This window comes from Gouania willdenowi, chromosome 20, assembly GCF_900634775.1.
Source record: "Gouania willdenowi chromosome 20, fGouWil2.1, whole genome shotgun sequence".
Lineage (NCBI taxonomy): Eukaryota > Metazoa > Chordata > Actinopteri > Blenniiformes > Gobiesocidae > Gouania > Gouania willdenowi.
In genome coordinates this window covers 10,752,790-10,776,986 of record NC_041063.1, presented here as the reverse complement: position 1 = coordinate 10,776,986, position 24,197 = coordinate 10,752,790, and the positions used below count along the sequence as shown (strand labels likewise).

The 24,197-nt window shown below is 38.4% G+C and overlaps 1 protein-coding gene across 1 annotated transcript in view; it reads left to right on the top strand.

Annotated features, from left to right (window-relative positions):
• apbb1ip (amyloid beta (A4) precursor protein-binding, family B, member 1 interacting protein) overlaps positions 1–24,197 on the top strand; it is a 34,980-nt gene that overhangs the window by 4,589 nt on the left and 6,194 nt on the right. The window contains exons 2-10 of the mRNA XM_028434284.1: positions 1,736–1,795; positions 3,772–3,859; positions 5,946–6,223; positions 8,766–8,843; positions 11,846–12,005; positions 20,266–20,387; positions 21,500–21,574; positions 21,690–21,833; positions 22,269–22,379. Coding sequence (XP_028290085.1) covers positions 1,736–1,795; positions 3,772–3,859; positions 5,946–6,223; positions 8,766–8,843; positions 11,846–12,005; positions 20,266–20,387; positions 21,500–21,574; positions 21,690–21,833; positions 22,269–22,379 — 1,116 coding nt within the window. The remainder of the gene's footprint in view (positions 1–1,735; positions 1,796–3,771; positions 3,860–5,945; positions 6,224–8,765; positions 8,844–11,845; positions 12,006–20,265; positions 20,388–21,499; positions 21,575–21,689; positions 21,834–22,268; positions 22,380–24,197) is intronic.

The window sequence follows — 24,197 nt, the reverse complement described above, 5'->3', positions numbered from 1 at the left end:
TTAAGATCTTATGCGCTCTGAAAAAGGAACGGAGAAAATGTGTCAACTGTAGCAGCTGTAACTGCAATACAAACGATGAGCTGAGCTGCTCTTCTGCAGCAGCTGTGCGCGTGGATGTGAGTGAGACGGAGCACAGAGGGGAGGGGCGAGGTGGGTAAAGGCGGAGCCTTCAGGGAGGCTACATTCAAAATCAAGCGAGCTTTTGAAAATCGTCTACGCTCCCTTTAATGTTGTTGGCTTATACAATTGTTACAAATTGTAATATTTTTTTGGGGGGGTGGGGTGGGGGGGAATTCTCGTGTGTGTGTGTGTGTGTGTGTGTGTGTGTGTGTGTGTGTGTGTGTGTGTGTGTGTGTGTGTGTGTGTGTGTGTGCATCCTTGACCCAAACATTAGTGTCAAATGGAAGTTACGCGTTGACACAACGGAATCAATGTAGAAAACGACGTCTCAACCAAAGTTTAACTTTTGCAATCAGTATTGGCTTTCTCCAGCCTTAAACTATAACCATGTTTAAAGGCACGCATGCACACGCACACGCACTCACACACACACACACACACGCACAGACACACACACACATCTGTTAGCAGTTGAAACACTATTGATTCTAAATGAAGTCTTGCTTGGAACACAATCACTCACACTTGTCTTCTCCACAGGGTGACTGAGGGGTTTCCCTAGCTGGCTTATATTAAATTCCCTTAAGTTCCCTTAGTTTTTACTTGGTGGATCAATATACAGTAATGGTACAAGGCAAACTACAAAAAGTGATTCATTAATGCATTTTCATTAGAGTATTTCTATTTGTATACCCACTTTTGCCCTTGCAGCTGAAAAAGTAGCAATTCAGAGAACAACATAACGAACTCTGTTTACAGAAGAAAAATAAACACGTTTAAGGTCTAAACAAGTCAAAAGCAAATTGGAAGCGTTGAAATAAACCTCAGACCATGAAGCCGCGTAGAGGTCAGACAGGTGTTTGTGTTCCATCCACAGTTTGTTTCAGTGACAGAAAAATTCACACCCAGAAGAACTGATATTTGGTTTAAATGGTTCCTGGTTCTCCCTTTATAATACAAGAACTGAAATACACAATACCTCCTGGTGTATTTACATCAGTGATATTCTAGAGCTTCTCTCTCCATATTGTAAGTGTTTTTCTAACGTGTTCTCGTCTCAAAACATACATTGCGAAAGACGTAGTTTAGTTTTTAGTTTTGTTGCTAAGTGTATTGAACAAAAGCTTTGATAACTGTCTCCTGGGGTCAGAACATACTTAAATTGGTATAAAAAAAAAAAAATGTTATTTCATTTTTTTTAACCAATCACTCAGACGTGGTAGAATATTTTCCAGGGTTTGAGGAGATGAAGTTGAAATAAATCCATATTTTACTATTTAGTTCAAACTTGCAAGATACAACAAGCTCAGGCAGATAATGAATGCCTGGAAGTTTTGCATACCTGTTTTCCTTCTTTCAGTCCAGATTGAAGTTGTTTTGCAAGACAGCGTAGCTGCAGGGCATGTATTACAAATGCACTCAGTTCAAAGCAGATCTGCTCAGTACTGCCTGTGTATAAAAAAAACAAAAAAAACACTGAATTTACTCATTTCTCTCAACAATTTGGCAGGAATGTTTATATATATTGTTTTATTTTTTCTATTTAAAAATTCCTAACTGTCTCAAGAATTCAGATATCAGTCTGAGCATTAAACTCTTGCTTTCCTTCAACCAGATGGATGACATAGATGCCATGTTCAGTGACCTACTGGGGGAGATGGACCTTCTCACTCAGGTGAGTCAATACGTTGTCACAGAAAAAACATTGGATTTACACATGGACTTTTGTCCACAAATGCTGCCATCATAATGCATTATTTCTTCTATTTTTACTTTGTTTTTATTATTATTATTATTATTATTATTATTATTATTATTATTACAAGTGATAGCAGGTTATAAGTAGTTTTTGTTTCTTTTTTTATTTCTAATAACCCAGCGTTAGTATGAGCATATTAAATAATTAATCAAATAAAAGTATGGTTATTTTTTTTTAATCTTTTCCTTTCTAAAAATATCATATCACAAACCCATTATTGTTTATCGTGTCATATTGTGAGCTCAGTGCATCGTGCAGGTCCTGTTTTATTATTATATAAAAAAGTTAACACACTATCAAAATAGTGTGATTTTTTTATAAACTGTTCTATTGTTCTTGTGTTTATTTTTTATATATATATATGAATCTTAATTATCTAATTGTTTGTTTCAATTTTTGTTACATTCATGTATTCATATTGATTTAAATAGTTTATTTTATTCTAATCATTAATGATTAAACACATACAAACAGTAATAGTTCATTCATTTTATTCATCTGTTTAAGTAGCTTAAACCCTATACAGCAGAATTAGGCAACTTTTATCACAGCGGGGCCACAAAAATGTGTTTGTTTGATTGGATCAACATTCATTGTCAGCATTTAGAACAATGAGCCATCTGAGCATTAATACAGGAAAGAACAAAAAGCTTTTATAGTAATTTTGTGTGTTTTTTTCTGTCATTCTGTGTTTGTTGTTGTCTTGCTCGTTGTGAGACATTTTTTTGCATTTCTGTAGTATTTTTCCTGTAAAATATATGTTTTTTGGAGTCATATTGTGTATTTGTGCTATCATTTTGCTTTTTTTGCAGAAATTTTTACATATTCCTGTTGTTGTTTTGTGAGTATTGTGGGTTTGCGGAGTCATTTTGCATGTTTTTCTGTTATTTTACATATTTTTTGAGTAATTTTGTGTATTACTGATGTCGTTTTGTTCATTTTTGTTGTAGGTTTATGTGTTTTAGGAGTATTTTCTGTGCTTTTACTGTATTTTTCTGCAATGCTGTATTTCTTTGTATATTTTTTTTATGTATTCTTGCTTTTGTTTTGTGTATTTTTCGGTCATTTTGTACGTTTACTTTAGGGGCCGCATAAAAATGGACCGAGGGCTGCATGTGGCCCCTGGGCCGCCAGTTGCCAATGTCTGCTATACAGGATGCCAGGCTGTCAGAGGTTGCCATTATAAATATACTGCATTTGTAATATATTTCAGCCAAAAGCTTAAAAGAGTTAAAAAAAAAAAAAAAAAAATTAAGATGTGCTCATGTTCTGATGATGACATGCTTCATATTTCACTGTTAGGCTGACCACACCCAGTAACACATTTTTAGATTGTGGGTAGAACTGAAACTTCACACATAGGACACATGTATTGACACGTCTTTTCCAGATGCTCATCGTTTAAACTTTAACATTAATCGACTGTTGTAGAGAAAAAGTCGAGTCATTGAAACCAACTTTAATCAGTGGGTACCCCTGGATATAACACAAACACAGTAGGGGGAAACACTGTTTGTGGTCATTTAACTACTATGCGTTGCTCTATGTTTTAAAGGACTAATGCAAGGCTCATGTAAAAAAGAAAAAGAAAAGCCCTGCTGATCACTTTGATGTTGTTTTCCAGTCTGCCAGTCATTTTAAATCACCTCAGGTTTGCTGAGAGAAGGCTTCATAATGCACCTACTGTATAAGCCCAGTTAGGGTTTTATACCTCAAAACAGATGTGGCATCAAACGTAAAAAAAAAAGGACAACCTTACAGAATGAGGGCTGTTTGTGTTTCAGAGCTCTCAGAATATGTTGTGGATTAGTTTACTGAGCCTCTGGGATTTTGTGCAGAAATGGTCTTCATGCACTATAAACACTCCACCTTGTTCACTTCTTTCTTTACAGAGTCTTGGACAGGAGACGGTCCCTCCTGCGTCCGTCCCCGGCCCCACCGAGGAACCCAACTTCTCCATTGGCTTCACAGACCTGAACGGTGACTCAACATTTGTCTGTTGTGTTGAAAAAAACTCAACTTTAAGCTTCACAGTGACTGGTTGCGATGCATAAACCATGTGTTGGCATGATTTATCACATATTTGAACATTTGAAAAATGTTAAAAGTGGAAACTGATATCAGAGTTTGCCAGACATTATACTTAGCAGATGCCTAAGTTGTGGCATATCCAATGACTCACTTTTTACTTTATACAGATGAGGAAGAAGCAGTAGACTAATAGTAAAGCCACACATTAAACAAAACAAAAGCTGTAAAAACGGATATATCTCACATTATCCGTTTGATGTAGAAAAGGGCGTAATCGGCCATTACCATAGTAACACCCAAAACTAAACAAAATAAGAGTGGTTCTTTTATCATGTGCAGTAAAACTTCACCCTTTTAAGCAAAGTCAAGTTCTAACATTGAGATACTGAATGTGTTTTTGCACGTGCACGTTTTTTCTTTGCAGTGCCCTCTTATAGTTGAAACAGGTTTGCATTTTTTTGATGTGCAACCAGGGGTGGACTGGCCATCTGGCTCACCGGGCATCATCCCGAAGTGGGCCGTTGCGGTCAGCTATGTTTTTTTGGGGTTTTTTTATGAGTGAGTGGAGGCAGACGTTAGCAGGTGGCCAAAAATGGTTCAAAAGTGGCAAAACTGTGGCAAGAAAAGAGTGTAAGGTGACTAAAATGGGCAAAAAGCAGTCAAGAGGGGCAAATAAAGGGGAACCAGGTGGTATGTAAGGGCAAAGGGTAGCTAATATGGGCAAAATGTGGCAAACAGTAGTGAAAAAGGGAAAAATTTGCAACAAAATGATGCAAAATGTAGGGAAAAAAAAGATAGGAATAGTATTTATTGAGAAAAGGTTGAAAGGATGAAAAGTGTCCCCAAAAAATGAAAAAAAGGACAACAATTGGATAAAAGTGTCAAAAAGAACTTAAAAAATAGGAAAACAAATTAGGAAAACAAAAAGGAAAAAGGTAGCTAAAGTTTGAAAAAAGTGTCAGAACAAAGGAAGTTGCAAAAAGGCCAAAGGAAATAGGTAAAAAGGGGTTAAAAAGTTTCCCCTTTTCAGGTTTTGTGTGGGAATAATAATAAAAATTAAGACATAAAGAGCCACATGTTCAGCATTACTGACTTAAAGGTCGAGTATTGTGCTATTTTTCACCCATCTCCATTTGTTCTAAGAACCCTAAAAACATAGTATTTAGTATTTGAGCTTTATTTTCACAAACTCGCCTGTTTTCTGGAGTTTTAGCCCCCTGAAAAGTCCCTTTAATGATGCTTCTAAAAACAGGCGGTTTTGGGGCCTTCATGCATATGCATGAGTGGGCGTGTCTATAGACGCTGACTTCATGCCTCGCTCTGACAGGGTGATCACCATCGCAATTTTCTTTTGCTATCCAGACACTGTTGTTACTGTTTTCAGCCAAAAAACTGCACTTTACAGTAAAACACAAGGCAGTTTAAGAGGCTATTGTGATTGTGGGTCCCAAAAAAATGCAGTGGAGTCAGTCAGCTGTTTCTAACACTCACCAGAGCTGCTACGTCACTTACTTGTTGTCCGCACATATTCTAAACACAGAACTGCTGCGTCGCATTGGGTCACAAACACGTCAGATCACATCAAAGGCAATACGAGGCGATATAACGGCTACTAAAAATGGAACTGATTGTGAGTGATCACACTCCATATTCTTTATATACTGGGTTATCTGTATACTGAACATATAAAGTGAATTTTTCATAATACTGCCCCGTTAATAATGGCTTCTACATGGTGTTTGTTTGCTGATAATGTAGTGGGCTGGTCTAGACAGAATATGTCAGGGCTGAATTTTTGTCCCAGACCACTCCTGTGTGCAACAATAAGACCATGGTTGGTAAGCATTGACAGTTTTAGCTAAACATTTAGGCCCTGTACTATGAAGCTGGATGAACATATCCAAACTGCTCCAGAGGTTAAAGGAAATATAAACGATAATTGAAATTAAGGACAGCCCTCGTTCTGTACAATTGTCCATGTCAAGCTTTTATTTATTTAAATTTTACAGCCAAACTCTTTCTTTTACATCTCCAGAGTCCCTTAATGAACTAGAGGACAATGACTTGGATGCTCTCATGGCTGATTTGGTGGCCGACCTTAATGCAACGGAGGAGAGACTCGCAGCTCAGATTGAAGAGCTGCAGGTGCCATCTCCACCACCTCCACACAAAAGCCCAACAAACATCCAACATTGTGCTGCTTCTCCTGAGTCCCTCACTAGCAACAACAGTGGCAGCAACGCGAGCACCCCCTCCTCTTCCACTACCTCTCCTTTTCCCCCTCCACCTCCTAAGTCTTCAAAACCCACAATGGTGAGTAGGAATAGAGAAGCAGCTTTAATGCAGTACTTAAACTTTGAGTGTGAGAACCGTTCTGATATGTAAGTGGGGGGCTTCCCTCACTGTGGTTGGTTTACTGTTCCACTGGACGCTGCTTTTGTAGGACAGGACGTTTGACCCTAGTGGTCCTCAAGGCAGTTGTTTTGTATTTAATGTAGTTGTTAAGAGGTGGTGCAGCCAACCTATGTAAGCTCTTATAAATAAGACTCAATTTTTTATTTTTATTTTATGAACCTTTCAAAGCTCTATCCAATTCGGCCCACAGGAGAAAGTAAAAATGACAGAGAAAACATGAATACAGATGAAACTTAACAGGGCTCACTGTAGAGGAAGTAAAAGTCATAACAAGTTGCAGCAGTAAGGCTTCCTAGGGTCTGAAAGTCGGTGAGCTGCACCCCCACCCTGGGTCTTCACCCTCGGGCAGTCTACCTGCTCCATGACCTCCAGATGGCCTCGGCCAGGCCAAGGTTCACCCCGGGTGTGCTTCCCCCTGGTACATCGGCCTCCCCTGCCCAGCCCCTGAGCAGTGCTGATATATGTAACTCAAGTACAAGTAAAAAGTAGCTCAATTAATGAGTACTCAAATTAAAAGTTACTCATTTCTTTCACCCCCCCACATTTAGTTGTGGTCATAAATCTTGCCACGGTTCCCTTGCATACAGTGAACATCTAAAAAAATGTCAGGCTTCTAAGTATAGCTAAATTTACAAACTCTAAAACTGAGAAATAAACCCACATTCAATGCTGCTTTGGCGCCGTACATTACGTTTAATCCGGTTGGTCAGCTATTGTCTGGTCATTTTACAATGTCTGTTGATCATTTCAAAACAAAAAATTATAATATACTCAGTAATTGTTGGGTGTAGAAATGTAAAATGTCTTTACTTCTTTTAAAACATGCTCAAGTACAAGTGAAATGACTGATTTAGAAAGAATTACAAGTGCACATAAAAACAACTCATTTACAGTAATCCATTACTTTCACCTTTGAGTCTGTTACACAATGTTTTGTTATAACTTATGACAGAGTTTATGACAGCCGGCAAAAGTAAACATGTAAATAATCTATTTTTGAAATTTAGGAATCGATTCATAGTTGTCAATTGTAAAATCACACTTATTTGATTTTCAAATTATTATTTTCCACCCTTCGTTACCAGTTGATGTTTCTGGGTGGAGGCGTTTGGGTTACCACTTGTTTTCTCAGACAAAATTATTGTATTTTATTAAATTGATTAATTTAACTCTATATGAAAATAATAACATTCTAAGTTAGCAGTTATATACTTCTCTGGTCACTTCCGTTTGTCATTTTGGAGCTAAGAACTGTAATATTACTTTAATAATGGCTGGACAGTGAGATCATAGTGACACTGGATGAGGCATCTGTTACATATACAGTCTGTCTGGAACAGATCAAATTCACGCGGCTGTAAGGAAAGTGTAGGAAGAGCAATAGCTGTAGGTTTCAGTGAGAAGTAAGACGCTGCTCTGTTGGAGGTAGATGGTGACCAGACAGGAGGGTTATTGCTTTAACAGTAGTTGTTACCTCATTCCCATCCTGAGGTAAAAAAACACCAGCTGGGCTCAGACTGCACAGAATGCGTCATTGTTGAGCACACGTGTACAGGTTCATTAAAGCAGCCAAGAAAGCAGACACCTTGGTGTGCACCTGCATGATGAGTGGATATCCAAAAAAAAAAGTGAAATCCACCCTGATTTAATAAAGTCCGGTAAGCTAGACAATGATTTAAAAAAACGTGGAAATATGGTGGTTAGAAAGAGTAAAACACAAAACAGAGCATTATACCCGAAAGGTAAAGTTTTGTTTTATATTTAAAGGCACACTGTATAACTTTTGGCCACTAGGGGCGGTAGATTTGTAACTTTCACGTCAAGCGCCCCTAGCTAGTGGCCACAAGTGCCACAGCACTGTCGCAAAAAACAGCTAGCCTCCCTTGTCTTTTGATTGTGTATGCAGACAGTAGTTGACCTGTAACTTAGGGATAAGGATGGGCTCTAAGGGTTGGGCTCGCACCGCCACCGCCCTCCTCTCCCCGCTGCCAGAGGCCCGGCGCTCAGTCCTCCTCGCCACGTCGGTGGCGCTCCCCCCCTGCTCCCTTGGGTCGGCACGGCGGCCGCTGTCGGGGCAAATGGGCGACTCAGCGTGCACGGGGCAGTGTCTGGGGATGGATTTCGGCGGCCTACTCAGAAGCGGTTTTAAACTTTTTGCTTGCCTCGGCCATGACCAGGAGTCGAACAGGCAAAAAAATAGTAGCAAAAGCCTTAGCCCAATGAGTATATCCGAGGATGTCATCACGTGACTGCTGTAAAGTGAAACGTTCTCCAGGCATTCCCCAGGTCACATGACCTGGCCAAAGACGGTCCGTCTCTCCAAACTTACATAGTCGGTATTTCAAGAGGGAAGCCCCGCTCGGAGCTTCCCCAATCGTGTATGAGTTACTAACTATTAGAACTGTTTAATCTTCACCTAAATTGTTGTTTTTCTACTCAGGAGGAAATTGAGGCGCAGGTGAAAGCTGACAAAATCAAACTCGCTCTTGAGAAGCTAAAGGAAGCTAAAGTGAAAAAGGTAAGAAATGCTGGCTTAGTGCCAGTTCTCTATTCTGACAACAATAGGCTGTAAAGATGAGAAGAATTATGGCTGCCTGGACATCACTATAAAGGATTTGATAGTCAAACAGACCAAAACCCTTCCATCCTTTCTTTCCTTTGGAAGAGCAATCAATCAAAAATAATGGATGGCTACATTCATACAGCCAACATCCTGCAGGACAGCACAGCTTCCTCTATACGGACACATTCTCATCTTCAAAGAAAAACACAAAAGCCGAGACACGCAAGCTCCCATGCAACATCCACAGTCTGACACAAGAATAACGTCAAAGCACTCTTTTTTTTCATAAGTGTTGTGAATAATAGCCTAATATTATTGCCAAGTCCTGCATTTTCACTCATTGTTGCACTAAATGATCTCAACGGGTGTGGCATATAGTCTAGGACTTGTTTTCCTGTTTGGAGTGCAATTACACATTTTTCAAAGATCTAAAAGACATACAAGCAAACCGCTTTTCCAGATGAGTCAATATGCATGGGAACAAAACTGAGAAAACATGAAACATCTATCACTTAAATGTTAAAAGCAGAAGATAACCATACATTTTTGGTGGTTCCAGCAGAATTGCTTTGCAGCGAGAGTTGAGTTTGAGTTTAGTCAAATGTTTGTTGTATCTTTATATTTGAGATTTACAGGGAAATATAAATAAAAGAGGGTCAATATCACAACCTAGAATTATAAATGTTCTTGACTGAAGGAAGACGACTGGTTTTGTGAAAGCCTTCATATTTTCAAAGCATTTTTCCCCACATCAGCGGAAGTGTGAGTCCATATAATTGTCACAGCACTGCTGTGTGCCAGACCAAAATTAAACACAGCTGTACCTAATGTGAAACTTCACAACAGATTTTGAGGATGTATTCTCAAAAGTCAGAGACGAGAGCTTCAAGAATGATGTAGCAACTGTTTTGGGAAAAAATAAACGGCCATTTAATGCAGCTTGTCATTAAACTGACAAATAAATAAGCTTCATGTGCCTTAAATGGAATCCTCAAAATAAACCGAAAACCTAAACTGTCTGCAACAGCTTAGTTGTCACCATTTGTCTTTCAACCCTTAAAGAAAATAGCAAGTGTTCCATATGTAGCCATGAATTGATGGGTTTAGTAAAGTGTAACATGTATTATTCTGTTAAGAAGGTTGCCTAAATCAAGGGTTCTCAACTGGTCTCACCCTGAGACCCATATTTTGCCATGGTCATTAAATCGCGACCCACTTTTTTTCAGAATTCAACCAAAGTTAGTTTTTCAAAAATCGCTGTTGAAAATACACATATACAGTATAATCATTTTTTGAATATAAATCTGTATATTATCCTGTGCAGCATGCATTTTACAGCATGCTTGTCAAAAGAAAAGTTTCTTTCAAGATAAAAGACAAGCCCAACAGAATAGAAATTAAGTATTCATTTGGTTTTGAGCAGCTGTCCGCGACCCACCCAGTTCAGGTCCACGACCCACCTTTGGGTCCCGACCCACCAGTTGAGAATCACTGGCCTAAATCATTATTACCCCCTCAACATTATCATAGAGAAATAATGTAGAAACAGCTTTTGTAGTAGGCTAGTTATTGCCCTGTTTTGAACCTTTTCGTGCTAAGCTAGCACGTAACTAGCTAAACATTAGCATCATCTCTATAGTTTTTGCCTCTTTCTTCAAGTCTGAATGTGGGAATTGGGAATTGTGAAACTGTAACCTAAATCATTTTTTTTGTCAATTTTTTTGTGCGACCTGAAAAAAATTTTCACGCTTTTTAGAACAAATTTTAAATTAATGTATTTCAATTGGAATAACTATAAGTAATTTCTACCTGGAATTAAAAAAGGACTTCTGATTTGAAAGTTATTTCATTAAAACAACACCGTGTAACTTTTGGCCACTAGGGGCGCAAGACCTGTAACTTTCATGTCAAGTGCCCCTGGTGGCAACAAGCGCCGCAGCACTGTCGCAAAAATCAACAAACAGTCAGTCGGGCCAGCCTCTCATGTCTTTTGATTGTGTATGCAGACAGTAGTTCACCTGTTGGTTGAAGAGAGATCATCGACTCATTTTTAAAGAAAAGTAAAGTTAGTTTTATGTAAGTAGGAATCTGTCGCTTGCGCAAAATGCCTGAAGGTGCGTTCACACCAAGCGCGACTGAAGTGACTGAAGCGATTAGATTACATTCAAATTAATGTAAATGACGCGACCTCAAGTTATTCCCCCTCAAGCTACGTGATTTGCGTGATTTAAGCGACTAAGTCAAACGCGACCTCATCGCTCAAAATCGAAAAATTTGAACTTTTTAAGCAACTTCAAGGGACAACTCTCCCGTCCTTCACTCCCTCCCTCCCACTACAGTGCAGATGGCTGATGGCGAGGGCTGTACTACACTTCCTCAATTTATCAGCGCAAAATTAAAGTGGTTAATCTGTTGAATAAGCCTACATTCTGAGTGAAGACATCCTTTATTAACTCTGTAAGTTGATCATTTAAACCGTAGCAAATAGTAGCAAAAGCCTTAGCTCCATTAGTACATCAGAGCCTGTGGTCACGTGACTGCCGTAAAGTGAAATGTTCTCCAGGCATTCTCCAGGTCACATGACCTGGACAATGACGGTCCGTCTTCTCCAAACTTACATAGTCGGTTTTTCAAGAGGGCAGCCCCCTCGGAGCATTGATACTGTCAAACGCTGTATATTGGCATGAGGAATCATTTAAAAGAACTCATATGCGTCAACTCTTTAGGTCACAAAGTCTGCGGGGTGGCTTTAATAGTACTTACCTGAAAAAGTGAGGAAATAATGTTGTCACTCATAAAACACTGGATTAATTAACGTGAAAGTTTCACGATCCACCATGAGATCATGTTGGAGCAACACCCTTCATCTTACAAACTTGCTCGCAGGGCACCTCTGGTTGCCCACTGTTACCTCATGGGAAAAATTAGTGAACTGATTTTATTTCTTTCTTTAACAGTTGGTTGTTAAGGTCCTTATGAATGATGGCAGCGCCAAGACTCTGATGGTTGACGAGAGGCAAACCGTGCGAGAAGTACTGGATAACATGTTTGAGAAGACTCACTGTGACTGCAATGTGGATTGGAGCCTCTGCGAGACAAACCATGAGCTCCAACTGCGTAAGTTACAGCGGTTATTCTTCACGCAAACTCTAGATTAAACCACCAAATATACCAAAGCCCTACAATAGACTCAATTTCATCTGACTAGCAGCAAAAAGGGGCGTTTTGGTTTGTAAGCAGGTACACCCCCTTCAAAGGCAGAAACACACCCTTCTTCTTATTTGCTTCTGAATTGTATCTTATTGTCCGGTCTTGATCGGTATTTCATCCGACCAGCTGCAAAAAGGGTTGGGTTGGGGTTACTTCTACTTCGACTTCGACTTTGATGGAAGTCAAGTAGCGGAAATGGTTTTTTCAAACCCTTTTTGATTGGTTGGTGAAAAGGTACCGCAACCCCTACTAAGGCTCGACCCTGCTCGATAGACTGGCGTCCTATTTAGAGGGGTTGACACTGCCTAATGCCCTATGTCTGCTGGAAAAGGCAGTCGTAGATGACAAACATACTAAGTTAACCAGAAAAAGACAATTGGTGCCTATAAAGAGACAAATCTCACCAATTAAAAATGAGGTTAAAGGGAATAGAGTATGTCTACAAACAAGAACAAGTCATTGGATTAAACTACAGGTAAATTAAAAAAAAAGAAATATTGTGTTAGATTGCAAAGACAAGAGTTATAGCTAACCTATGTAGTGATATTGGGAATATATTTGTACTACATTTTCCAGAGTTCAGTGTAGTGGTGCTTCCGCTATGCTGTCAAATACAAGAGCGCAAAGTGTTGTATCTCTGACAAGAGAGGACGATCACGTGAAAGTTGTTATTTATAAAGTGCTTTTCATACAAAAAATCACAGCCCCCTAATTACGTGCATTGACTTATGGGCCCAAAGAATTAATATAGCAGAGAAAAAAAAGAAACAAATGGTTACATTTTGGAGGTTCCACCAAGACCTCTCTGTTCAGCACACTGGCAGAAGTAATATTGTTGTTGTTTGTCTGAGATGTAGACGGAGCCACAATCTTTGCTGCGCAGTTGTGCGTTATAACATTTGATTTATTGTACATGGGCATTTTGGTTGCGTATTCGCACCTGCGCACCCTTTATGTGCACCGCTACATTCAGTTGAGCTGTCTTTGTAATTTGGGTAAGTATACCTTTAAATATTGTATGACAAACATAAATATGTAAATCACCTGCAGTGAGACATGCTGTGGGAAAGTATGGCTGCAGATTCGACAGGTTTATAACTTTTTAATGATGATATGAGTGTTGACAAAGGCAGCAGGAGGAATACTTTTACCTCCTGATATCCATCATATGCTTTAAAGCTCATTGGAAAACACAGTGGACAACCATTCGACGCACACAACAACTAAACGGATAAAAGTATGTTCGTTTTGTGTTACCTGTCCATTCATCAATGCATCCATCACTTTCTGACCCACTTACTCCTTTGTCAAGGGGGCAGGGGGTCAGCTGGTGCCAATCATAGCTGTCATCGAGCGCTAGGAAGGGGTACACCCTGGAGAGGGGGCCGGTCCACCGCAGAGCAAACATACACACACGGACAGACAACAGTCATGTTTTTAGATATGTGGGAGGAAATCAGAGAACACCCATACAAGCACGGGAAGAACATGAACATGCAAATTCCACATAGAAAGGACCCAAGCACGCAAGTTGGGGCTTGAAAACAAGACGTGCTACACCACTGATACCAAAATGAAATTTGCAGAAAACTGAAAGGTTTTTAAGATGTAATGCAGAGAAATAGAAGTTTAATCACTACTTTAATGGCCTCTTAAATAAGTTGATGAATAATCCAACAAATGAACACTGACTCACACATAGACACACTCTGTGGGGCACATTTCATCACGGTGTGAGGGACAAGACCGTGTTTGTGTTGGCAGAGTGGGGGCCACACTGCAGCAAGCTCACAATGAAACACTGAGAGTTCACCCATCCATCTTTTTCACACTCCTTAGCATTTTATCGCACACACACACACCTCGTGTAGACAGGTGGGTTTAATTTGGTGCACACTGTCACTCATCCTCCCTGTCCAGTGGAAATCGAAGCTTTCTGATTTATCCCTGCCTTGGAGCAGAACGAGTGGTACTTTCTTCAACCGCGTTGCCTTTCCTGTTTTCTTATATTTTTATTAAATCATTACAGAGATTATTCACATTTTTTAATCATTCAATCTTCTGCATCTTTCACAGACACTCACTTTACTCCCTGCTACAACAGTGGTAATCAAATGCGAATGGAAAAGCCATTACACACTAAAAATAAAGTTGCAGTCAATATTTTTTCACTTTAATTTCAAGAATGATTATATGCAGCTGTGGCACACAAATGTTATGGAATATCTGATATTTAAGGTTATCTTTAAAACAAGAAAATGGCATAAATCCTATAATGTGTGCTCCCATTTTAGCTCTCATATGGTTTGGGTAACACGTGAGGGAATTGTTGAAGTTCAAGGGGACCACTCTTAAGCGTGGATTAAGAAACATCTGGTACAATGGTACAGAGAATTACCACAGTGCCTAGTAAAACATAGAAAGCCTCTTTTATTATCTTTCTAGAATACAATAAAGTCTGTGTAGTGGAGGTGTGACATTGATGCAGCCATCTTACACAGCCCGGTCACACATTGACTACAAGGACACTTGACTCATGTTTAAATGCTGTTTGCTAACTACAGTCTAGCATTCAACATCGTCATCCCAAGACAATTGTCCAGACCAGCCCATATCAACAGACACGACATAGAAGCTTTTATTAAGTCAGTAATTCTCAACATGTGGCTTTTTATGTCTTAATTTCAATTATCCCCCAAGAAAACCTAGAAAGGGTTTTTCCTTTAGCCATTTTGCAACTTCCTTTGCCCCATTTTTGCACCTTTTTAAAGTTCTTTAGCTACCTGTTGCCAATAAACACCGCTTTTTTTTCTCCTATTTTTTGTCCATTTTTGCAAGTTCTTTTTGACGCTTTTATCCAATTTTTGTCCTTTCTTTCATTTTTTTTTTTTGGGCCACTTGTCATCCAAATAAGCTAACAATTGCCCAATAAATACCACTTGCTTCCATTTACCCTACATTTTGCCTTATTTGGTTTCACATTTTGCTCCTTTTTCACTATTGCTTGCCAAATTTTAATCTTTTTCACTATTGATTGCCACATTTTGCTCTTTAAAGCTACCCTTTGCCATTACATACCACCTGGTTCTTCTTTATGTGGCCATTTTTTCGGTCCATTTTAGTTATTTTACACTCTTTTCTTGCCATGTTTTTGCCACTTTTGGACCACTATTGGCCACCTGTTACCATGTCTGCCTCCACTCTTTTTTACTTTGCTGTAGGTCTATACTGAAAGGCTGAATACATTATAGCCTACCTAATTACTGTAGCCAGATGGATTAACAAATATAATTAAAAAAAACCTTATGAATTAATTGTAGGCTATACTGCATGATCCAAATATTAGTTTTATTTGATACACTTTTAAAGTTTCATTACATTTTGGGCCGGAAATCCACGTTGAATCCACCCTTCTGATGGGATCAGTTTAATCCAGATCCAAAGTGATGCCAATCATTCTAAAATATTCTCAAAAACTCAAACTAAAGGTTTGATTCTGTGATTTAATCCAATTACATAAAATGTTTTTTTTTTTCTTTTAAAAAAACCCATTTTCAAGATTTGATCCAATCCGTTAACCACAATTCGAGCTGATTACGTTTAAAAAACCAGGTCCGGTGTCGCGGTCTGAGTTTACCTCCGTACTGAGATTATAACCCTAACCTGACCCTAACCCCTAATCCAATAAACAAATAAAACACGTGTCCGTTCACTTTAAAAACAAAAATAAACAAAAATGAATAAATAAGAATTCATTTTTCGTAGTGCACATGTGCGCGCACGCGCAAATATGCTCATATACAATCTCAGTATGATGTGAACCCAGACCATGACACCGGGACATTTTTGGCATGATTAAAGTCTGGTGACTTTCTCCCACTGCTGTTGCTTATGTTGCGGGTCATGTGTATGTCGTAGTGGGAAGTTGTAATGTGGTGGAAACACATACTGTACATTAATCATTTTGAGGAAAAAAAGGCCCAGAACTAAAAAGTTCTGGAATATCTGGTAGAAAAGTTGCTTGACAGGTCTATTCTAGATGTATCATAATCAACAACAATCATCTGACTTACTTTGTAATTGAATCTTGAGTTTCTATCTTGTGATATTGTTTTCTCACGGATTCTATTAATTGTTTATTGTTAAGCTTTACAGTATGTCACTAAACATCTAAAAATAAAGAGGTTTTAAGATATGTACCTTCTTGCAGTATCGCTATTATTCCCGTGTGAGGGAAACCACACATCACACACATCCCGGCGCAGGTTTAAATTTGCTGTCTGACACACAGATTGCTATTTATAGGCCGTCATGCTGACAAGCGTTCCCCTATGCAGACCGTCTGACTCATGGCCAAAAGGTTGGAAGGACTCCTGTGTCTTTGTTAGTGAAAACAGTAGAAACTGTTCTAGCGCCCTTTTTTATTGACTGCACCCCCCCCCCCCCCCCCCCCCCCCCCCCAAAGTGCTCAATGTGTGTTCTGACTGTTAACATTTGCGCTGACCTTTAATTTTTATCAACAAAAAGTCAAGGCAAGTCAAACCCAATAAACACCCGCTCAGCTCAAGAGGCTTTTCAAGCAGTTTCGTGCTGTTAAACTCACCCATGTGCTCACCATGCACAGCAGCACCCAAAAGTACCATGTGGTTAATGGAGTTCAAAGGAAATTTTATTCTTTACTCCTAATAACTCAGTCCAGCAGCAAAGTCACGCCATCCGTTAAATGGCCGTAATGTTCAAGCTATGGTCTGAAACCCCGCCAGTGATTTATTTAATGCTTACCGATGTCGCGACTGCTAACCTGTAACTGGAGACTATGCTAAAACTAAATGTAAATGTACTTGCACGTTAGAGACCGACTGCCTCGTGTGTGTGTGTGTGCGCGTGTGTGTGTGTGTGCAGACAGGAGGTGGAGCATTGTGCTCCTAATCTGTTTTTGAGGTTTAGTGCCCTTTAAATCCATCCAAGCTAAAGGAAAGGCTTGTGTTTTATTGGAGCCGGCTCTAATACGGCCCGTTTATGAAAGACAATCATTCTGCTGCGAAACTGACTTCACACTGAGCTCTGCTGATTTAGAGATTCTAGATTTAGACTCTTGGAGATTTTGTCAAATAAAACATTGACTCTGCTTCATTTCAGAGCGGGACATTTAAGAATGACTGTTTATTTTGTTTTAATAAATGAATGAAGCGAAACGGCACTTCCAAACTAACCAAGCTATTTCATTTGGCTGAGAAGTTTCTGGCACACCATACAAATTACTGTAATACATGACCTGTAGACTATGGTTAATGTGGGTGAATTTGATCCGTCCTTGTTCGTATTTTGCTTTTGTCAATTTTGGCTTCAATCTATTTGTCTAGAGTTGTGGTTCCTAAACTTTTTTGGCCCAAGTACCCACTTTTTCTTATTTCTGACTCCAAGTACCTCCTTTGGTGGACTACCAACATTTTGCTCAAAATACAATTAAAAAACAACTATAGATCATAATCATGGAATAAATGAGTTGCAATAATCTGACTTTGTAAATAAATGGAAAAGAACAGTACTTAGTGCCTCCTGAATGGATTTATTTTTATAGTTTTTATAATTTCCAGTCATCTCCCGCCTGGTATGGGACCAATACGAACATGTGTATTTACAGTTCATGTTCTAATTAAGATCATTTTCATCATCATTATTATAACTATCATTTTTCCATTTTTTCGCACTTAGTGTCATTGCGTACCCCTAAGGGTACACGTACCCCCATTTGAGAAAAATGGGTTTAGAGCACGTGACAAACTTAAGGCCCGGGGGCCAAATCCGGCCCTTTAGAACATCCAATTCAGCCCGCATGCAGGAAAAAGTGAAAAATACACAAAAAACATGAATTATTGTGTAAATTACCAAAACTAATTGAATGAAACTCCACAGTATTTGGATAATTGCATATTTCACATGCTTTTATCACATGACTGCAGTCATTTTTAAATCTCAAGTTGTTCAAAGGGCTCAATTTTTCTGAAATTACCTCTCATAATTTTTCATAATTAAACTAAAATTTGTCACAAAATAAATACAATTTTATACATCATTTTAAGCGGCACACTTAAGATCAAACTGCTTTATATTTGGCCCCTGAAGTTTGACACCACTGGTCTATAGTTTGCCTGTCCCCTTGTGACTTTGCATTCTGTGTTAGTCTCAAACAAAGCCACAGGAGTGATTGTGGCTATAGTCCTCTGTCCTACGTGTTTCTCCCTTAAGCATTGAATGAGTCATGGTCCAGGACCCTGAAGACTCTCAGCAAGTAGAGAAGCATGAGCTCAAATCTTAAAAAAGGAAGTATATGTTGATGTGAGTGAGTGGAATTTCCTTCCTTTTAAATTTAGCTGATATAAAGGCTGCACTTTGCTGGTTTCACAATATTACTCATGTGAAACGATGATCTGCCTGTGTTGTGGTTCCTCTTGTTATTTTAACTGTGTTTACACAAATTAGGCAAATTATATTATGAGTAAAAACATTTACGGTATATATAGGAAAACATGAGTAGGAGAAGCACATTCCTAACCTTGTTTTTTACCATCTCCAATGTTATAAAAGTTATATAAGCTCCATTATTTTAATTAAACTCAATTACAACAAAACATAGTCATAATTTTATGAAAATGAAACATATTTGTACACCATTTTAATAGCACTAACAACAACAAAGGTATGAACATTTGCTGACTTTTGGGGACAACCTGTGGATAACATTATCTATAGGTTCAAAGAATATGATCAGTAGCGCTACGAGTTTATCTATAATTCATGCTTCAAGATGTGTATGGTGTTAAAGAATGATGTTAGATATGGATCAGTAGAGCAGGTTTTAAATATTCTTGTTTTTACTTTTTTTTGTTGTACACAAGTAAAGGGAGACTTTGTTGATACTGTGTAAAACTTGATATTTACCTTAGAATACTGTTTATTATTAATTATGGACTCAATAATCAATCTCGAGTTCCTTCCTTAACACATGTTTAAATATCGGACTAATGCATATGTAATCTAACAATAGCTGATACACAAACAGAACAGCTTTTAGAATTAGTTACAATGTAAAAATAATACAAAGGCAAAAATGTTTTGTGGGCTAATGTTTTGGAAGCTTAACCGGAGTGATTTAAACCATCGTTTCTCAAATGGGGGTACATGTATCCCTAGGGGTGCATGATGGCACTACAGGGGGTACTTGAGAGAGTGGAAAATTAACAAATAAAGAGTCTGTCTTAGGAGTGAAATGACCGGAAATGATAAAAACTACAGAAATAAATCTATTCAGGAGCCACTAACTCAGTGTTTTTCAACCTTGGGGGGTCGGGACCCCATGTGGGGTCACCTGGAGTTTAAAAGGGGTCACCTGAAATTTCTGGAAAATTAAAATACACTTGAAATATAAATCTAGTTCAACTAAATTGCAGTAAAAAAAAAAAAAAAAAAAATCTGAGCTCAAAAATGATCAAAAACTAATTATAGAAAAAAATGTCTTTGGGGTCGCCAGAAATTCTTGATATCAAACATTGGTCCAGTATCAGTCAGAAAATGAATATCGGATTTATCGGACTGTATCTAAAATCTCCAGTATGTATATTATATTAATTCAATTGTAGAATACTGTAGATATTATGTTGAAGGTTAAAATGTATGTAACCAATTGGTTAATAATAAATGGGTCAGTTTTTCTCATACCTACTGTTGCTGACTATTGTTCTCTGTTTGAGTAACATCACTTGATCAAGCCTTTTCTAACATTCCACTCTACAAAATAAGTCATAAAAGTATGTATGATTCGTGCTGATATCATATCGTATTGATATCAGTATCGTCCAACACTCAAGGCTGCAATATCGGTATCGTATCGGAAGTGAAAAAGTTGCATCGGAACATCTCTAATCATTTTGCTCTAGTTGTTTTAAATAAAGGTTGTAGTCTGACAAATTAGATAGTTGAGCCACAAAAGTTTGAGAACCACTGATTTAAACAACAAATACTATAAAAGGGTAATTCTCCAGGGTGTGATAGGTTCAATTTAAAATGGACCCTTAACTGTTCAAAATATTGGATTCCACTGGGTGGAAAAGGAATGGTTTAATGTAGAGTCGTTCATCTATGCTTTTTTTGTTTTCCTTTGTGTCAGAGCGAACGTTCGAAGACCATGAGAACCTTGTGGAGCCACTCTTAGCATGGACGAGAGACAGCGAGAACAAAGTCCTCTTTCAGGAGATTGGGGAAAAATACGAGGTTTTCAAAAACCCCCAGGTTGGTCCACCCCATACCACCACTCCACCCCCCCCATCCCTTTATGTGTGCTTATAAATCAACACAGGCTAGCGTTACATCTCGTGAATAAGGTGTATTAAGTGATCAGAGGTTGATGTACATACAAGTTCCTTATTCTTGGCCTGGATCTATGCATATCTATCTCCACGTTGTGTCAACTTTGCTCCATCTGGCTTTTTTCACTTCTGAATTGTTGTCTGAATTATGGGACGTCTTTCCTCATTGTGGGATGACCTCGTACATTCATGTCCTGACTGCAATATTTCATACCAAACAGTTTTAGCAAAAGAAAGTGAGATCTTGGCATGTTTGTTGATATAATGGGCCCCCTTTCTAATCTCACAGTATTTAATGGATTCGGTATGCTGGCAGAGACAAATAGTCAGAGTTGAAAAAACAGTGAGAGATCCTCATTTTTAAAGTACTTCATCATTTCTTCCCTTTACTCCTCCAAAATACAGCTCTCTTTTATATAGTGCGTCATTACTAATTTATAATTCTAACTTGTGGCAAGAACCACAAACAGAAATCCTCTTTAAGCTTTGATGCAGGGTCAACCTACGGAGATAAAGTCATAATATTGAATCAATGGAAAGACAAAGCGAGGTTTACAGACCAGATACGATTTCTGCTCAAGATCCTCTGAATCTTAAATCTGTTTATTATAAAAAAAAAAAAATCAGGATTGTTATCCACATTTGAGGACAGTAACTTTCTATCTGTGAAAAAGAGTCATGCATGAAGAGAAAATACGGGTAATGGTGGGAAGAAGTTTGATGTGGAAGTGGAACTTATTTGTGGTGGTTAGATTATGACACCATTTGAAACTGAGCCTGAAGGCTGAAGTTTTATACTTTACTGGAGAAAGTAAAAGTTAGAAAAACAGAATAATAATGAGGAGTGGAAAAGCTTCCAATAGCGCGAACAAAGAAATGACCAAATGTCTGTTTTTAATTGACCCAATAAGGTAAACAAAGAGAAAGCCAAACCTCTTGCTTTAAAGCTGTATCACCAGCATGAATACACATCATCAACATATATCAGCAACCCAGTCTCTTTACATTAATGTGTTTTATCTTGAACTCTGGCAGAACTTTTATCTGTGGAAGAAGGATAAGAAAACACTCAAGGACTTTAAAGACAAGGACAAAGAAATATTGATACAGGTAAATGAAGTCAAATGTAATCCTGAATACACATGCAAACCTTTCAATAATATTGTCTTTAGAGTGTTGCTCCTCTGAGCCATGACCTCGCTTCATACCTTCTTCACCTCTGCAGGAGAACTTCTGCGGGACCTCCATCATTGTGCCTGATCTTGAGGGGGTTCTGCACCTCAAAGAGGATGGAAAGAAATCCTGGAAGCAGCGGCTCTTCCAGCTAAGGGCCTCTGGAATTTATTACGTGTCCAAAGGGAAGACCAAGGTCAGGGGCCAACAACGGACATCATTTCAGTGTCAAGGGGAGGCAATGAATACGCTTCTAACTGCTAACGTGCTAAGTCGAGACACTTCTACTTGAAAAGGCTTAACCTAAAAGACTAAATATTGCATTGAGGTCTTTTTTTCTTTCTTTGATGAAAAGATGATATCTTGTCATGGAAAGACTCATTGATACTGTGGAATTTCTCCCACTGTGGTTTCAGCAAACTTTCCACTGCCAGATACCTCCAGCTTGCTTACATATATCTGAGATCTCTTGGCATCTGTATCTTAACATTCCATCTGTAGAGGACATTATTATCCTCTGCTGTATCTATAGCTTCCATTTTCACTTTAGCAAGAAAGAAAACAAAAAAAAAGAAAAGTTCACACTTTTAACAGTGTTTTAATCTTTTTCCTCTTTCTTGTGTCTCCTCAGTCATCCCGGGACCTTGTCTGCTTTGTCCAGTTTGACAATGTAAATGTTTACTATGGTAAAGACTTTAAAAACAAATACAAGGCACCAACGGACTTCTGCTTTGTTTTCAAGGTAATTTACACTATCCCAAAACCATATTTACACCTGTGGTGTATAAACTATGCAAAATTAGGAGAAATATATACAAACCTTTTGTTTTTAAATTAAGGTATGAAGAGGAGAACAGGCTTCATGATCTAGTATGAACAAATGTAAAAAATGGATGTATTATCAAATCTCAATGGGTTACACAAGAATCCTCAGGGTGCTATACTCTAATTATGGTTTTGTCTTCATTAGCATTAATTGATCAAATATGAATAACAAAACTGTGCATGTAGATTTAAACAGTTAACTCCAACTCTGTCTACGGTCAGACAAAAGGCAGCCAGCACACACAATCATCACCTCAGCTCTTGTGAAACAGTCTAAACACTTGGATTTAGATGAGTTTGAGTTGCGTGCAGCTAGTGCACAACTAAGGTGCAGCAGCTGTGCGCGTGAGTTGGAGAAATGCTTGGATACTGCAGGCTGATGTCAACAGCTGCCACTGTGCCTAGCCCAGTCTCAGACTGGGCACTGACACGAAATGGACTTTAGAGTCATTTTTGTTCGTGCTGCACGTCACTGGATGTCATTGTTGGAGTCAATTATCATTGTAATTGATAATTAATTACAATTATGGCATAAGCATAATTGTAATGAGTTTAGATAATTTACTTTGTCATTGTAATTGGCATAGAAATTCTTTGAAATCTTTCAATTATAATTTAATTTAATTTAATTTAACACAAAAATTGGGATGAAAAACAAATGAGATGATAGATTTTTGATCCAAGACATAGTTCAAAACCGACCTGTTATCATAAGAGATGCTAACAGAAAGCTAACACAAGAGGAAGGTTATGTTTTATGGGGTAATTTATTTCAGGCTCAGTCATTGTGATTAATTGTTATTGATTTTTAGTAATTGAGAACATAATTGTAATTGAATTTCAGGAGATAAAAAATAATCAGAATCAGAAGTACTTTATTCCTCCAAGGGGGAAATGACTTTGTTGCAATTAAAAGAATAAGCACTAAACAAAAATAGAAAGAGAAAGAAAAACGTACATGTGACCTTTCCCAAAATACCCCGCCCACAAACAGTTATTGTCTAATCATACGTCCGAGCAACCGTTACTATTTAAACAATATGCACAGAGCAGGCACAATGGTGAAGCGGTGTGCTCAGGGCTTGTGCAAGTCGGATACCAGGTACCCTAAGAATTTGACTGGGGGAGTCGCGTTATTTCCATTCCCCAAGCCAAAAACTCAACTGGAGTGATGTCTACAATGAACTATAAAACTATAAAAACGTCTCAGGGATGTGTGTGTCAGTATGCGTGTATGTGTATTATGCAGTGACGTGCCGTGAGTACTAGGGTTGGGTAAGCAGGGCGTTGCAAATCGAGACCACCAATGTCGACATCAATGACAATTTCATATGTTTCAGCTGGCAAGTGTTAATCTAACAAAATCAAGATCATATAACAACAATTAAAGAAACTTGAACAATTAAACATACTCTTCTAACAAAATATATCTCATGACACGGCAGCGTATCCTTTGTTTGTATTGGAAACAGAAAATGACAACAACTCGGACGGCTGAACTGTCCATTCACTGATGAAATCAGAAACAATTTTCTGACCTTTCCTTTGCTGAAGGTCTGGTAGCTCAGGTTTTTGTCTCCCATCTTTTAAAAGCTGTCATTTTTTCATCAAAAGAAAGTTGTGAAAATTTCTTTATCATCTCTAACGCTGTCATCCTGCCTGTAGTGTTATTCCGCCAACTAGCTAGAGAATGTAGCAGCGGCCACGCTGTATCAATTCACTAATGCACTGTGAA